General features: G+C 44.4%; 7 protein-coding genes across 7 annotated transcripts; 3 read left to right on the top strand and 4 right to left on the bottom strand.

The window, feature by feature from the left end:
- Positions 1 to 851: 851 nt before the first annotated feature.
- On the bottom strand, positions 852 to 1,682 carry MELLADRAFT_70555 (uncharacterized protein; the record flags this gene model as incomplete). The annotated part of the gene is made up of 2 exons (XM_007403803.1): positions 852 to 1,529; positions 1,607 to 1,682. The coding sequence occupies 2 exons, from the start codon at positions 1,658 to 1,660 to the stop codon at positions 1,104 to 1,106; spliced, it is 480 nt and encodes a 159-aa protein (XP_007403865.1).
- A 127-nt stretch (positions 1,683 to 1,809) lies between these two features.
- On the bottom strand, positions 1,810 to 3,092 carry MELLADRAFT_46486 (uncharacterized protein; the record flags this gene model as incomplete). The annotated part of the gene is made up of 4 exons (XM_007403802.1): positions 1,810 to 2,163; positions 2,248 to 2,565; positions 2,634 to 2,765; positions 2,833 to 3,092. Coding segments are annotated over 4 exons (1,017 nt in total), but the record flags the coding sequence as incomplete, so codon positions are not given.
- A 110-nt stretch (positions 3,093 to 3,202) lies between these two features.
- MELLADRAFT_31247 (uncharacterized protein) lies at positions 3,203 to 3,610 on the bottom strand (the record flags this gene model as incomplete). Its single annotated transcript, XM_007403801.1, has 2 exons — positions 3,203 to 3,369; positions 3,475 to 3,610. Coding segments are annotated over 2 exons (303 nt in total), but the record flags the coding sequence as incomplete, so codon positions are not given.
- A 909-nt stretch (positions 3,611 to 4,519) lies between these two features.
- On the bottom strand, positions 4,520 to 6,279 carry MELLADRAFT_70556 (uncharacterized protein; the record flags this gene model as incomplete). The annotated part of the gene is made up of 4 exons (XM_007403800.1): positions 4,520 to 4,778; positions 5,363 to 5,548; positions 5,999 to 6,036; positions 6,095 to 6,279. Coding segments are annotated over 2 exons (426 nt in total), but the record flags the coding sequence as incomplete, so codon positions are not given.
- A 3,080-nt stretch (positions 6,280 to 9,359) lies between these two features.
- MELLADRAFT_87204 (uncharacterized protein) lies at positions 9,360 to 10,950 on the top strand (the record flags this gene model as incomplete). The annotated part of the gene is made up of 5 exons (XM_007403753.1): positions 9,360 to 9,516; positions 9,643 to 9,994; positions 10,050 to 10,366; positions 10,425 to 10,559; positions 10,628 to 10,950. 5 exons carry the CDS (start codon positions 9,360 to 9,362, stop codon positions 10,948 to 10,950), a joined length of 1,284 nt encoding a protein of 427 aa, XP_007403815.1.
- A 1,246-nt stretch (positions 10,951 to 12,196) lies between these two features.
- MELLADRAFT_87205 (uncharacterized protein) lies at positions 12,197 to 13,119 on the top strand (the record flags this gene model as incomplete). Its single annotated transcript, XM_007403754.1, has 2 exons — positions 12,197 to 12,930; positions 13,014 to 13,119. The coding sequence occupies 2 exons, from the start codon at positions 12,197 to 12,199 to the stop codon at positions 13,117 to 13,119; spliced, it is 840 nt and encodes a 279-aa protein (XP_007403816.1).
- A 1,106-nt stretch (positions 13,120 to 14,225) lies between these two features.
- On the top strand, positions 14,226 to 16,855 carry MELLADRAFT_58799 (uncharacterized protein; the record flags this gene model as incomplete). The annotated part of the gene is made up of 7 exons (XM_007403755.1): positions 14,226 to 14,391; positions 14,465 to 14,803; positions 15,002 to 15,058; positions 15,137 to 15,648; positions 15,721 to 16,166; positions 16,242 to 16,320; positions 16,427 to 16,855. The coding sequence occupies 7 exons, from the start codon at positions 14,226 to 14,228 to the stop codon at positions 16,853 to 16,855; spliced, it is 2,028 nt and encodes a 675-aa protein (XP_007403817.1).
- Between the last annotated feature and the right edge of the window lie 160 nt (positions 16,856 to 17,015).

Consider the following 17,015-nt stretch of genomic DNA (forward strand, 5'->3'; position numbering starts at 1 on the left):
ATTCGGAAAGATTTGATATCTGATCAGCAGTCTAGTACTTGCACTTCACACATAGAACTCACCTGACCACACCTCAATCAAGAGAAACGATGATATACCATCCTTTAGAACCCGCTCACTTCCTCCTGACGGCCTTCTTTGCTATGGGACTCCTTGCTGTGGGTATGGAGAAGTTTAGACTTTGGAGTGATCTTCCAGATGAGCTAAATGAATCATAAGTTTGTTTTGAACCTCCTCCAATATAACCTTGAGGAAAACCTTCAAGGAAGATGATATGTGAGTCGATCAGCAAGAGAAGTCATAAGCGTAAAATCCTGGGCCCCCCACACACGGATCAACTGACCTCTCTCGATTGAAGGTTGGAAGCTTAAAGTCATTATGACATCAGCCTCACTCACGTTCTTAAACAAGTCAATCCTCTACGACGCAGATCGGAATCGAAGTGACATATGGGCTTCGATGGCAGTGAATCAATTTACAGCTTCAGATATGCAGTGTGAGACGATGATGCATTTTATTGATACAAAGCTGGAATCCTCTGAGACTATGGAAGTGTGGACGGGGGGGAGAATGTTTAGCAAATGCGGATGGTACGTGGAGTGGAGTCCGTTGAGCAAAACATTTGTGTCCTTGGTACCAAGTCCCTTGATTGTACATCACAATGTTTTGGAAAAATAGACCATCCAGCAAATTGTACCGTTTTGGGTCACGGAGAGTGAGAACATCATTTTCAATTTGTAAGTGGTGTGTATCGTGATCTCGAACAAAATTCTGTATATTCTGCGTGAGGCAAATTTTGTGAGAGGGCAAGCATAATGCTCAAGATAGAACTTTCTGAATTTTTCGCTTTTGGACGGCTGCAGAGAAGACAGCTGAAAAGTATTTTCACATTTTTATTTTATTTCGAGGGATGACAATATTGCGTAACTGTGCTTTTATATATATATTCATTCATCATGACAGACATAGATAGTGCTGCCTTCGGGGTTTGTTGGAGCACAGCGTTTAAAAGGCATCTGAGGATCTAGATCTCGACATCACACAAACACACAAGACAAGAGGGAAGAAAAGTAACATAGCGAGGCTGGTACCACAGGGCACATTCAATCACTCTCGTCATCACTCTCACTTTCGCTCTCGCTACTCGAACTAGCATACTCGACTGGTCCGGCAGGAGGTGGCGCGCTCTTTGCAACCTCAGCAGATGCTGCTGGTAAGGTGTCAGTGGGTTGAGCAGCTGCTGGACTAGTATTGAATGAATCGAGTTTGTTCTCGAGCAATTTAATGCGTTCAGCTTCTTGATGTTCATCAATTCCTTTGCGTGGGGCTCCTTTCTTCTTGGGACCGCTGGATTGACCGTTCGCCTTGGCTGTTCCTTTTGGTTTGGGACCGGGGGTCTTCTTCTTCTTGACGGGAACGGGAATGGTTGCTTGTGGAGGTGTTGGATCTGAACACACCAATTGATAGAGTCGGTATAGTGTACGGTCGTCCAGCGCATCAATGTCTAATTCGATCTCTTCTCCATCGGGCTAAATGACATATTGAAAGTTAATTGAATGCCATCAATGATGCTATAGCACGACAAAAAGGATTCATAATTACGCACAGTGACTAAATCTGGATGAGCATTACGAATAAGGTTGATGGCTTCCGACTGCATTGGTTCAACTGCGTTCTGAATCATGGTAGCTAAATCTTTCTTCTGCTCGTAGTCAATTTTTTCAAAGTATTCGGGTTCGAGTTGGGATTGCGAGACGGCCGCATTAGATGAAAGGGCGGCTTGTTGAACTTGCTGTTGTTGATAAAGCTGTGAGTGGTTCTGCGCGCGCTCCTGTAGTTGCTGAGCAATCGGTCTTTTAGCATTCGCAGGAACTGCTGAGCCAGGGATAGATTTCTTGCGACCACCTGGGCCTTTAGCCCTAGGTCCATTGGATTTGCTACCCCTGGCTGCAGACATTGGCAGGATGGATGCGGAGGCAGGCGTTGTTGTATTGATGTTGGCGAGGTTTTTTGCAGCGGTGGCAGCTTTCGAGGTAGCCTGTTTTTTGTGCGGTGGCCCTGCTGCTAGGGGAGCAATACCGGCCGAAAGGATCTCGTTCTTCGCTGTCTCCTGTTCCAAACGCTCCTGCAATCGTTGCATCTCCCGGTGAATCTTCTGCAACTCTGGTTCCATGAAGGTCAACAAAAATGGACGTCAGGCCTGTTCAAAGGAGACGCGTTCAGAAGACATAGAGTAAACCCTCGTACCATTTAGGTCGCCGATTGGCTGCGTACTGTTGGTGGCTACTGGTACTTGAGCTGGAACAGGGACTGGAGCAGCAATGGTGTCCGCTGGACGCTCGTGCCATTTCTGTTCGAAGAGACACTCCAATTGTTTACCAAAATTGTACACAGGTGTACCGACGGGATTGAACGTGAAGCAATTGTTCAACATCAAACGGAAGTCTGCTGCAAAAGCTGCTCCCGCTTTGTATTCACCCCGGTCGAGTTTCTGTTTAATGGTAGATAAGTCCATGGGTTTCTTGATTATTGTCAGATATTCAGGAACACCAAGTTTGACGGGATCTGTGAAGAAATGAGACGGCAATGTAAGCATTTACACAACACAGATGACCAAGGAAAGACGACTCAACCAACTGGTTCATAAAATGGCCAAACAAATTTTTCATAGGCCTTTTTATTCACTTCCCTGAGCACTTCTTTACAAAACTTGAGTTCTTCTTTCGTGTTGTGGATCATCATCAGCTGGCCAGAGGTTGCTTTTCCTGTTCGGGGGGGGTGGAAAGTCGAATGAGTGATAATGCCGCATCAGCCAAAGAGAGATAAGCTCACGTTTATTTTTGCCTGTAGTTTCACCATCGGCCAAAATTGCAACACCCTTGGTGCGATTAGGCTCAACTGCCATCGAGTTCCTGCGACCGAAAACAGCTGCTGTCGATGCCCCATCATTTTGATAGGTGGCTCCGGTTGGTGTGGCATAGGCACTAGTTTTAGTAGACTTCTTACGGCCCTGTTGAGGAGAAATGGATCTTCGCTTCTGCCCCATTGGAAGTAGAGGAGATGCACCAGAGGAGCCAGCCACAGGTGAGCTGATTTTTCGTTTGAGGCCAGCAGTCAAGCCAGCTTCGTTAGTAAGTGTCGACACACTGTAAGATTTCGGTTTGGCGAGGCTTGGGCTACGGCTGGAGAAGGATTGAGTGGGCTCTTCGGAGGGGAGTTTCTTCATCTGGCTATCGAACAGGGCACTGAGGTCCAAAGCCATGCGAGAGATAGTAGATTCATGTCCGTTGTAAGTATAACAATTGTTGAAGATCAAATTTACGTCGGCGATGAACTCTTCTGCTGATTTGTAGTAAGATGGCTTCAAGGCTAGAAAACAAAATCAGTGTCATGAAGAGGTCAGATAGGCAGGACATCATTTAACAAGCCCGATATTGTAGAGTATGCGGCGAGATAAGATGAACTTACATTTACCCAGCCGAGTCTCGACTGTAGCCAAGTCCATGGGATGTTTAATAATGGTGGGGTAGTCAGGAATCTGTAGCTTCTCGGCGTCAACTGGATGCAAGAATGGCGCCGCGAGTTTCTGCTTCTTCAAATACTTCAGGACACCAATGGCGAATCGATGTTGATCGCGGCTGAAGCGGGAACCAATGGAGCCGGGCACAAGCCAGTCAACCTGCGATCCGTTCGACATCCCTGGCGAGTCCATGTGGCCAGTGCTATCTGACATTGAAGTTTGAAAGGCGAGAGCAGAGCCGGGTGCGATTTGTGAAATTGGTTGGGCGTTGAGTGAGGGCAAAGGGGATTGAGAGGTGGATGAAGGATCTAGGATGACTTGTTCTTGGACGACGTTCAAGGCTTTAGAACCATCTCCATTGGCTGAAAGTAGACCGTTTCCATTTACATGAGCAGGCGGAACAAGAGGAACGCCATTGTGATGTCCGTGGAGTTGAGCAGTTGTCTGAGGAGATGGACTTTTGTTGACCGGCGAAAGGGGTGGTGAAAGGGAAGATGTGGTCTGAGCAGGGTATTGGACAGAGTCGAAAGACTCATTCACATGGTTGGCCAAAGACGCGCTTTGAGCAGGACCCGCAGACGGATCGCGGACGGGTTGCGGACTTTGTACCCGTGGATCTGAGCCGCAATCACTGGTGCCGTGAGCTGATAGAGGAAGAGAAGTGCTCGTAGTGGGTGTGGGAGATGAATGGGAGGGATGAACAGCAGCTTCTAGGGCTGATGAGGAAAGCTTCGTGAGGTCCTGAGCTGTGTCGACTGAGCACTCAGCAAGGGCCGGTGTCGGGTTACTGACGGGGGGAATGGTACTTGAGGTGTGAGATGGATGATCTGCGGAGGGAGCAGCGACTGAATCAAGCTTAGGAACGTCCTGAGCGGCGGGCTGAGTGGCTTCACAAGTCAAGGACGGCGGCAAAGGGTTAGTGACTTGGTCAGTAGAAGCTGCGAGCGAGGGCGGAAGAGTTATATCAGCTGATCCAGTGGGCGGGACGGAACAGTCTTCATCGGCAGGGGACAACGGAGGTGCAGTTTTGGGTATTGATTGTGGCACGGACGACAGCGAGATCGGCTGGGAATTTAAGAGCCGCGGTTGCTGTTCAGATTCGACAGGAGAGATGGGCGAAAGAACCGGCTCGCAATCGGCCGAATCAGCCCCGGCAGTGCCAGCTTTGGGACTTAGAGGAGGGCCGCACGGGCGCGATGAGGGTGAGGTCATTTCAGCGCACGAGGTGGGTTGCATCGATGCCTGATTCGTTTTGGATCTAAGCGCGAAGGAAAGAATAGACGGGACAGTGTGAATGTGAGGGACGATGAAAGACCCAGATACGGAGAAGACAGGGAGAACAGAAAACTGAGTGGGATTGAGGGAAATGACTCGAGTTGAGTCAACACACGATCGCCAAGCAAATGATAACAATCGTATGAACAAGCTTTGTGATGCGAAGCTGAGAACGGCTCAGGCAGATATGACAAACAAGGGGCTAGATCAAGTGCCAACATGCGCAGGGAGAACGGGTCATCCCACGCCATCATAAAGCATCAGCGCGACCGACACATGTGCCTGGTGAAGAACAGCTCGCAGACAGATGGTGTGCTTGCGAGTCAGGATAGTCAACAACCGCGAGAGGCGCGGACACGTTGAGGATGAAAAGATCATGATAGTAGACATAGGCCATGACACTTCGCCCTCGGCGTCATCGTGGGCGCTTGAAGCAGGAGAGCTCGAGAGGTGAACGGAACAGAGGGTGGTTTCAGGGGACGTGTCATACGAATCGCTCAACACGCGCGAAGACTAGATTCGCGTTGATGTGACGCGTAGCTATTCAGAATGCAAGATGTCACTTACCCATCACGATCTGCGACCACATTAGTCTCTACGCTTCGTACCATCTCGGTGGGTGTGGAAGCAGCCACGTCCGGTACGGGGGGATTGGAAGGATGTGAGTCAGGGGAGGTGAGCTCATTCGAAGAGCTCAAAGTTGGTTGTGCAACGGATTGTAGTTGATCGGCCATCTTGATGAACGCGATCGATCTGCCGGTATAAAGGACAGAGAATTGGGGTAAGACTCAATATTGCAGATGGCAGTGAATTGATCAAGGAGATACAGCCAATGGATGTAGGCAGAGAGAGAACCGGAAAGAAAAAAAAGTGAGGTGATCGCTGAGTGGCATGTGATCAAATGGCCGAAGTGAATTGAGGAGTGATGACGAAGGGGACAAATGTATGCGCCAGGCGAGGTTAAGGAGAATTGATCACAGAGGTGTGTAGGTGTGCTCAAGTTTCAATGAAATCCTTCAGAGTACAGTACGCTATGTGTATAAGGTCATAAGGAGGGCTAATGGTAGCCGGCACAGATGAGAGGTGTGAAAGGGGTGAGTGGAGGGGGTTAGGGCGGGGAGGACTTTGATCATACAACTGAGGGAGGGACGAAGAAAAAAAGGCGAACGATTTAAAGAGTCACGGAGAAAAGGAAAGACATACCGTGCAAATGAGAGTTGATGTTTAAGACCTTGTGAAGACTGAAAAAACGAGAACAGTGTTAAGGTTGATTCGCGGTGTCTGCAGAGCACTACAGACCTTGTGTGGAGAGACGGCTTAAAAAAAACCGGGATGATGGAGAAGGCGAAAAGGTGGATGGATTGGGGGGGACAATAAAATGGGGGAAAGGGAAGGACCGGGACACGATAGGGATCGAAAGGTCAATTTGAATACGACTGTATGAAAATCAAGGATCGGAAGAGGGCAGAGAAAAAAGAATTTCGTAGAGTCAAACAAATCACTGTATCACATTCAGGACAGAGGCAAGATCTCATAAAAAGAGGCACAAAAGAAGAACACAGCCGAGAATGAGATGAGAAAAATTAAGAGTTTCATCCAGTTTCATACTGAATGTGGAAGGGGGTGAGATGTTATGTACAAGACATTTTCGGTAGAAGCATACACATATGTAGGATCTACACGTGAGTTGTGTGAAATAAACGCTTGACGCAGTCACTGCGGAGGTTGACAAACGATGACGCTCAGCAAATACAGTGCACATCGAGCCGCACGACGTCGAGGAGAATGAAATACACGTGTTCCTCCCACGAGCTAGAACACCTTAAGTCCGGTCGGATGGCGTTGAACATCGAGTTCGGTGATGAGAAGGGGTGCTTAAGATATGTCCTTGGTGGTTGAACTGGTCTTGAAAGGCGTGCTATCATCGTTTGCATCACATCAGATTCCGACTTCCTTTGGATGAAAACTGTTGATGGGTTCCCTTATGAAGAAATTAAACCTGCCTTGCATCGTGGCATATGTACGACAAAGTGATCCAGAGGCAAGGATACTGATGCAGATCACGCCTGCGATATCAGGTAGTTGCCGGGATCGGTCCACAATGTTAGCAAGGGGCTTGAAGCCTTGAGCAGCTGTTTGTGCACCCGACGAAAATGAATACGATCATCTTGAAAAGTGCGGTGACGAGCTTCCGAGACCTAGTTTCGCCGGCGTCCTAAAAGTGCGACACAACACATCGAAGAATGGATCATTGGTCACAAAGCATCAACATCACTCGCCCAGTCGGATTTCTGTGCCAAGACCGATTCTTACTTTTTCAGGAGGGAGAATCCTTCAGCCAATGATGTGTTGAATCTTATCTGGGGCGAAGTGACAGCAGTAGCTGGAGCGCTGATTTGCCTGAAAGCCCGACTAGCTATGAGCGTGAAAATCTGCAGGTAACTTCACCAATGGTCAGTGGCAAAACAGGACAAGTAGATGATAAGATGATACGCAGCGGATACATACGCAATTCAATATCCGGACGGACAAACAGGCCTTTGAGCATCAGCTGCTCAGCTTGATGTAGCGTTTGAAAAAGACTTGCTGCGTTCCGGAAGATGGTAGCTTGAGTGTGTGAGCCAAGCAAAGACCTCATGACCGATGTGTTTGAATGTGTAGGAGGTTTGCGACGTGTGGTATGTATGAGTACCTCTCTGTACCTCTCCACAAGCCTGCACCGCCTGAAGTCACACATATAAGGCTTAAAACCCCGATCCAATCTTGCTCATGTTTTGCCGTCAAACGGTACTGGACTGTACCGAGTAAATCTGCTCGGGTAGGCTCATCCGGCTGGTCAAACAGAAATTAAATGGAAGACTGCTGCGGGTGTGCAGATCTATGATGTCAGACTTTGACTTTGGCTTTTAGTCAGACCATCATGGGATCAAACTGATGGCTAGTTTAGAGGTTCAAGTATGTAATTCCTTTTGTTGTGGAAAGTAGATAAATCCAAATGTGCTCCTCCATGAACAGCATATTTTGAGCCCAAGAGTCAAATGGAAAACAAATGGCAAAAAAGTCAGACATGCGCTTCAAAACATTTGTCATTGAAGTAACTTGGTCTGAGGTTGAGGTAAAATGTGAAAAAATAGTGAAATCACAACAGAGATGGGGATTCTCTAGCTGATTGAACAAGATTTGTGAAGAATTTCAAAGGTGGTATTACTATCTTTGATAGATGGCTAATGTTGAGCATCCAAAATTGCATCATTATGGTCTCAACCTGCAAGGCCAATGGTAATTCTTGTAGAGGCTCAGAAGTTGGAACCTCAAGCCTCATGAGAATAATACTACAATTTCTATCAGGTACAGTCAGGAATATATACTTTTCACATAAACATCAAGTTTGGTTGTGCTTGGTGAGAAGTTAGAATACTGGCAGCCATATTAGTAGATGCACAATGTTTTTTGAATCTTACTTTGACAGTGTTTGGAGATTTGTAGTCATTTCAAACCACTGGCAGTAGGTACAGTGCTATATTTTATAAATCCAATGATAGGGTTGAATAAGACATCAATTCAAACATGAATGCTGTTTTGAGGATGAGATAACCAACAATGATCCCTTATTCATAATTACTGATCTTCTCAAGCTCAGACTCGAGCAAGCTTCTTTCAAATCAGAAGGTGGGTACATTATGATCTGCTGAGCTATCAGGCAATTTGGACCAATGGTATTCAAAATTTGTGAAACAGTTAGTTTTCAGAAATGACATCCAGAAGCCATAATTTGCTACTACCTTGGAGCTTTCACTAGCTTTCTTGTTGCCACGAGATGATCACTGGGAGTATATTCTTGACGTAGAATTCTGTGGTCTCAAAAATCATGTATTGCATAATCAGGACAGAGAACCTGGTAGTTATATTTCCACATATTGGCTGAAGCCGCAGAGAACAGATTATCCCTGTAGCATTATATCAGAAAGCTGAAGGGTTTGAGTGGAAGAAGACCTTCTGGGTTTTCTGATACCAGGACTCTTCAAAGTGACCAGCTAACACCTGTCCAGATCACCTCTCTCACACTACCCGAAACTTAATATTTTCCGGGCAGAAAATTAAAACCCGGGTACTGTAAGTTGTGTGACTACAGAAAACTTTAAAAATCTGTGACTCAGATTTTTAGAAGATGATCCGATCATCCGTGGCTTCCGGAATTTAGCTAATCAGTATCAACTTACTTGCATCATAGCAATGACGCGATTTGATGTCCAGAAGATATGTGTAGCAATGATTTTATAATTGAGAAAGCTGACATGGCCATCGAATCATATCACTGTGGTAACATTTGTCTTTCAAAGTATCTTTGAACTATGTATATGAGCCAGATCAAAGTCAAACACCAAGTGACTCATCAATCAATCGAGTACATACCATTGAAGTGTGACTATAACCACAGGAGACGGCTGATACACTTTTGATTTTTAAAGTTCATCATCATAAATCCAACCCATACCCCCAGGTTAATTACTTCCAATACTCGGACATCAGATCATTCCTCGGCAGCTCGTTCCTTGCTTTCACTATGCGAAAAGCCGTCAAAAGCCTAGACCCCGATGCACCTGGTGTTGGTAAGCAAGCGATGATCGACTGGATGCACATCAACCATCCTATGATCCCCATCAGAACAAACGCTAGCAGAGACGAGATTGCGAGTAAGGTGAAAGCGGCCCAACCCGAGTGTAAGTCCACCTCATCACAAGTCCAGTCCATATCCCTGCTTGTTTCTTCCCTACGCAAAGATTGTATCAAATATCTTTAACTACAGACTCCATCCTTACTTTTGTTTACTTCCATCAATCATGCAGTATTCCCCAGTTCCATTATCAATGCGCCTCCTGTCGTACCAAGCCAAACATCAAAAGCCAGACGTCCTTCGATGGCTCAGACCTCCATTAAACCGGTCATACCCATGGCACCCTTCACAGCATGCGCACTACCTCCTTCCGATCCCTTGTTTTTGACTTCGCTTGGCAAAAATGAAACTTCAAAGAAGAAAAGGTCTCCTTCGCCCGACATCAAACCAGCTCTGAAAAAAGATATACCCGCAAAGAAAACTGGCTCTAAGACTAAGCTTAAATCAGCCAGTATAGGTTCTACGGTTTCGGTTTGTGCGGATCCTCCTAAAGCCAAAAAGAAAAAGGTTGGTACTATCCATATGTGTGTTTTGGATTTCGCTCATCAAATCACTTTCTCACTTTGTTCAAATCAAGAGTGTTCACTACCCCGACTTGGTCAACCTAGACCTGTCTAGCACCAGTTGCGATCCCCAAACTTTATCCAGCAAGAAGGCCACCATCACAACTCACCAATTCAAGATTGAACAGGAAGACGGGCTGATTGGCGGCTTGCCAGGCACAACTGACCACTCTGACTCCGCTACTCTGCAACAAAACTATCAACCTACATCCTACGTCCCGCTTGTTCCAAGACCGGATGCCAATGTACAACTTGGAGGCAAGATTGACAGTAATGACGTTGATGATTTGATCATACTGACACCTGTGAATTGCTTTGAATCTGAGAACACAAGTGAGTCAATGTTACATTTCTGGTTTTTGTTTAACCTGACCGTTTCCCTGTGTTTCAGTTGTTGGTAGAGATATATCTCCGATATCACCAGATACACCAAGATCGTCTATAGTGAGGTATGGTATTACATCTTCCGAAAAGAAGAAGAGTGGATCCGAAGTGTTTCAAGAAGAAAGACGACGGGTAGAACAAGGTAAGCAAGCATGCGCCCCCCATTCAATCTGCCTTGATCAGTGCGCTGAATCGAATTTATGTATGCAGTTCATATTCTCTTGGATCGTGTTGATGGTATGGAAAAGGTTATGCAGTCAATGCAAGAGAAAACCGATTCAATGGCTGATGTTAGAGCACAACTTGAGAATCAGTTGAAGGATGTGGAAGAACGATTCAATAACCGCTTGAAAGTGCTGGAAGATAGCTGTAAAGAGCTCAGTAGATCTTTTGACAAGGCTATGGAGGAGATTCAGGCTCATGATGAAGTATTGACGCGCTTACTCACAGCCGGCAAGGATGAAGAGGATTCAGATGAATGCAGCGCTCACGATGACTCCAGCTGTGACAGTGAAACTTCTTCTACGGCATAGCCATCCTAATCAGTTAGTATTGCTCTATATACATTTCTCATGAACAAAAAGCCTCTCATGGACATTGACGGTTCCTATTTTATTGAACAATCAAGATTGTAGATTGACTATCATCTAAAGGCGGCTCGGTGTGTATCTTACCAATGCAAAAGAGGAGTAGACATCAACACTGGCAATTTCCAGCTTGGATGATTTGTAAAGCAGTAGTCAACATTGCAACTCCTGTATATTTTCCATTTTTGAAACTTTGAATGGTTTTCCTCTGATAGAGCGAAGAAATTATATTTCCTCTATTTGAAAACAATCATCAATTGTGAATTTTTGATCACATATGTATACTATGTAACTCAAGGGGCAACCAAAGTGGCTTTCAACTACTTATCCAAATGTAATTTGAATTCATACATCAATTCACTTTTTTAAGATTTGTTTGAAGGGTGTTCTCCTGTCTCTCGCTCATTGAAGCGGGCAAATGTAATTATTAAGTATTAACATTTGGCTTTTGATAATGTATTATGCCTGAGGGCTGCATATAGTAAAGCTGGCTTTTAGTCGGCCAGAAAATCACTTGGTAAACCAATTGAACTACTAATTAATTAGGTATCTGATTGCTCGGAAAGCTCAGAAAATAGGGCAAACACACCGATCGCCAATCAAACTCTTACATTTAAGTACAAATTATATAATTTGTACGCATCATGTGCATATATCATTTGGAAGGTTCTGCACCATGACTCTGTAATTGAAGTGATAGGACTCAATCTCTGACGCCTCTGTAGGGCATGAGATCACAGCCTGAGATGAAAGGTCAGAAAATATGTATCATATTAATTTTCTAATCTTCTATGTATCTATTTTCATTTTCTGAACTTCTATCTGAGGCTTTGATTTATATATAAACTGAAATCGGAAGTGCAGATCTTATTTATTTTCTGACCTTCTATCTGAGGCTTTGTTCTATATAAAACTGAAATCAGAAGTGCAGATCTTATTTATTTTCTGACCTTCTATCTGAGGCTTCGATTGATATATAAACAGAAACTGCAGGTACAGATCTATTCATAACTATTACATACATATTGATTAATCAATTATGATGTTCTTCCATGAATGTTGATTACTTGATTGTGGTAAGCCCTTTTCAGATTATCGCTCACTGCCAGATAATCATATATCACCCTGCTTTCAAGAAAAGATTTGTGTGACCATCTTTTCCCATGAACGTTTTTTGATCGATCCTCACAACATGAGTAGTACTTCTCCAATTCAATCGCATATCTTTTTACCTACCTATCTTCTTGAGAGTGTTGTTGATGGAAACCCTTATAAAATTGATCCTGATTTATTCTTAAGTAAAGCTACGACTCCACAACTTTTGGAGGTTATTCATGCGTTTCATCCACATTTTTCATTTATTGATACTGCACAAGAAGATCGCGAGCTTCTCAAAAGAGTGTTTCGTAGCATGGTAGCCTTTCGCCTGTCTCGTATTCCCATCTTTAATTTACAACCGGAGCCTCATTACTTCAACGTCCAATTACCACATATGATTTGGGGACCTCAAGACTCTCGCACCACATTGACAACTGATACTGTCCTCAATCCTGATCGAATCCATGATTTCAACACCTTTGTTCTTGGGTACCTTCGAAGTGGCCAATATCGCCTTGCTGCCGAGAAAATGGTCAATTTTGTTCAGACTCACCAATACCTCAATGAAGATGAGATCTCTGAGATACAAGATACGGGAGAAGACATCGAAAGCAATGTTCAAGATCTTACATCATCCCTTGGAGAAGCGCACAAGTCCCTCGAAGGTATCAATTTTTCACTTTCCGACCCAGGCCTTTTGCTTCGAGACCGCGAAAAACTCGAGATGCAGCTACAAAGTGCAATTGTCTTAGTAAAATCTCGTCAAAGCATTCTGGATCATGCAATCCAAGATTCTGGATTTGTTGCAGCATTGATCGATCATTACCAGTAAGCTCTTCCATCTATTTTCAAACACTGACCGTTTTAGAATTGTATTTTGATTGTTTTGTTTGATTTTGAAAATTCCGTAGAAAACTCCTGGTCAAACATCATGGAACTCGTCCTCCATCCTCTCCATCACAAGATTCTCACCAACAACAACAAGTAGATCCTGCAACACCTTCTTCGGTTGAATGATATCAAATTAGAAATTTACTATACAATAGATCAAGCTTATATCTCCCGGTTGTCAATTCATGTGATCCACGAAGATCTTCAATGGATAAGTTATATTCGTGTATTTTTTGGTCTTTTGAATGCTATCATGCAAAGCAACGATCATACACAATGAGTAATTGGGAGTTCAACAGTCTTCAATAAGTACTTGATCTTTGTTATTTTTGCTTCTTTCCGATATATCCCAAACTGTTTGATGTTGAAATGTTACGTGCAAATGATGTAGGAAGAGGTTAGTGGAAATTTAGGATAGTGCGCTAGAGGTAATCCAGAGTTGTGACCCATTATTCCACGTTCTTTGTTTTGAAAAGTTGTGTAGTACACTTTCCAACAAGCGCCCAAGAGGTTGACTCGTGTGAAAGCCCAAATGGTAACTGCCTCATACCTCATCCTTGAATATGTACAAGAGGCTGACTTGATAGGCTCTAGCTCCGCTGCTTCAGGTGGCCATGAGACCTTTGAACGATTATTGAGAGTTGCGCAGAGTTGTGTTCTATCTGTACACAACTCGCAGAGGTAGGTTACCCGAGTTAATCATCACTGGTCAAGATTTCTTAATGATTTGATTGTCACAACAACGTTCTTATAACACCTTTTGTGTTCTCATAAGTTGATGTTTTCCATCGCAACCGGTTGGATATTGTAAGTTCATTGTGCTGACATTTTAAATGGAATTACTTGGTAACTAATGAAGCAAAACCCGGGTGACAGATTTTGGGGTATCTAGAAGTTTTCGCTGGTAATTGGTGTCCACTTGGTAGGGTGAGTTTTGCCTTTGACAACTGTGATCTGGATGCGAGTTGAATGACTGTCTCTTTGTGCTTTCATCAAGCTCAAAAGCGATGTGAACTAGTGATTGGTATGTATATACTGGGCGGTATCCATAACAGGCTTGTGCTTCTTCAACATCTCAACCACATCCATATCATTAGTTCTCTCTACCCAAGTGAAAACCTCCTGCATCTCCAGTGTCCACTTTCGTTTTGTGATCACCCTTTTCATCCGCTTGTAAATCTTCGAATTCTATATTGATCTATAATCCCAAAGCCAATCTCTATATGTAAGCTATGTCCTCAACACCTTCCAATCAACTTCCCAATCGTCGTAGTCAACGTCAGGCAATTCGAAAATCAACCGGTGCAGCAAAATGTGATGTTGGAGACTCCAGTCTTTCAGCGGCACAGCCAACCCCCGTAAAGAAGAAGAGGAAGAAGGATTTGGCTTTAGATACAGGTAAGGGTAATATCTTCAATGACTCACTGATCAAGCAGATTCCAGGAGAATGACATATACGGTTTTAAAACAGACAACCTTGACGCTGAAGCCTCCCTTGAGGCTGTTGGTGTATCAGTCGGCAAGAAAACGAGCCGTGAGCGACTGTTGGGGCTACTTGACAAGCATATCAACCCCAAGAAACCTCGGCTTTCGCGTCAAAAATCAAGATTTCCCTCAAAGAACGAACATCGAAGTGGAAAGCATCAAAAAACACTTCCAGTCGAGAATGAATTACATGTTAAGAAGGACGTAAATTACAACATCTATCATGAATCACAACTTGTTGAAATGCTTCAATCAATCGGTGTCAACACACGAGGTTTGGACAAAGAGGCGCTTGTCAAATCCTGCAAATCTCATAGTGATCTACGTATGTAGCCCTTCTATCGCCAGATTATCATTGGTACAGTGGCATACCATGTGTTGATATTTTTCAATCAGTCATACTGCCAGATTTTTCGGACCCAATACTCCATCAAGTTCCCTCAGAGCCTCAGTATCGTATGCCGAACAGACTGATGTCAATCAATAGATTGATTCAAGGGTTGTTGATTTTGTTTTTGTTTAGAAAACGTAGGCGCAACCTCGACTCAAAGCCCAAATTTATATTCAGGAGATATAGATTGTACGTTCATCAGTCATCAAATCTCATCAAATTGTATCAAAGTCCTGACTGACATGCATTTTGGGACAATGATGATAGCCTCGATGTTAGAGCCCGGATGCTCAAGCTCTGTCCTTCCAAGTCTTGAGAACGATTTTTTTGATGATAGTAATACGCCCCAGCCAAGTCCAACATCTCTAATCAACTCATCCGGGAAGCGTGGGAGCTGGAAAGGTAAAGGTAAAGGTAAAGCCCGCGCACCTGATGAGGGTGCACATTTTTCCGATGATCTTGAGAATTATCCCGAGGGATTGGACCAGGATGAGCAAACTCAACCTCCGATGAGTGCTCGCGGAAAATCCTCTTCTCCTGAGCCGACAAATCAGATGGGCCCTGATCACCGCGAACTTTCAGAACTCGACCGTCTCAAAGCACAAGTGGCTGAACAAAATCTTACGATCTCAAGGCTTGAGAACACCGTGAATGAAACAAACACTAGAGTTGAAGGTCTGGAAACAGGATTAAAGGCTGTATGCGATATTGTAGACAAACTTGCGGGGAAGTGTCGTGATCGAGCGGCAGAAGAAACTTCTTGTGGTGGCCGAATAGCAGTAAGTACAGCTTGTTGGCTTCCTCCAGTTCATCTAGGAACTTTACTGAACTTTGCGACTTCATTGGAGTAGTCTCGCATGTGTTTCCATGTCCAAACACTATTAGGGCAACGGGATAATGAAAAGAAGCTTCCGCGGGCTGCCAGTGAAGAAGAGAAAGAAGGTTGGATGTCTGACCAACCGCTGGACTCGTTCAACTTCAATGTAGATTTAAATTGCTTACCCTCTGACGCACAAGGAGGTTTTCCATACGAAGACGGACCTGGGAATCCTAAGGCTACCTCTCAGCAGCTATCTGTAATGTGGCAAATGATGAAAAAGGTTTCGGTGAAAAGCTTTCGACCCGACTTCTCTACCTCCGCCTCAGGCAAGGACAACAAGTGGTTATGGTCACTTGCCTTGAAGATATTTATTAAACTTGTTGAGTGCGGGGAGTATACTGGAATACCGCTGGGTGAGGAAGGAATAAAGGTTATCAAAAAGACTCTAAACTCTCATGTACAATCACTGATGAAAAGGTAAGTAACTCTCATGTGGCATGGATAGTCTAGTTGTTGAAATTTTCACGACAACTCATTGTGCTTGTCTCATAGGTTTCGCGAAGAGAACTGGGACGTCTCACGCAAAAAAAGAGCTGCAGACGAAGTCAGACAAAGCACAAGACTGCGACATGTGAGTTTCTGAGTTTCAAACATGTTATCTATGACTTATACCTGACAATAAACTAATTTGGCCGGGTCTGAAAAGTTTGCGAGATCGTGTGGTTCTTTCAAAACAGTGCCTATGGCCGCTTTCAGCCATAGTTCAGGTGGCTTGTAGCGACGACGAGACAGACGAAGAAGATGCGGCCGTCGGACCCAGTAAACCATTAAAAGTTCGAGAGCTACGCTGGCGCAGCTCCGCCTTGGAATTGCTGTGTATTCTTATTGATAACTACAAGACTAGTATTGACGAGAGTATTCCTGGGTTTTCACCAGGTCAGAAAGGCCGTAGCCCACGAACCCGCATACGGACTGATCATAGGCCTGTCAGTAGAATTGAAGCGCCAGTAGCATTGCCAGTAGACTGCTACTCGGAGGAATGGCTATCTGACTTGACTCCCTTGGCTCGTACACAACTGGAAATACACTCCACACCTGTGCTACAACCTTTCATCTCAACTATCAAATCTTACCTCGCTGGGTCGGGAAGCAGGCCCTCCTCTTAGAAACATTGTTGTATCTCCTCTCTTTTGATGTATCTTACTTTCAACACCGTACCATGAACATTACACATTAATGAAAAGGCTCTATATCATAGATCACCTAGATTTCTTTATATATATGCCAGCATAAAAATGGATCTACCAGTTGGTCAAATATAAATTT

Source organism: Melampsora larici-populina (genome assembly GCF_000204055.1).
Source record: "Melampsora larici-populina 98AG31 unplaced genomic scaffold MELLAscaffold_1, whole genome shotgun sequence".
In the NCBI taxonomy this organism is placed as follows: Eukaryota; Fungi; Basidiomycota; class Pucciniomycetes; order Pucciniales; family Melampsoraceae; genus Melampsora; species Melampsora laricis-populina.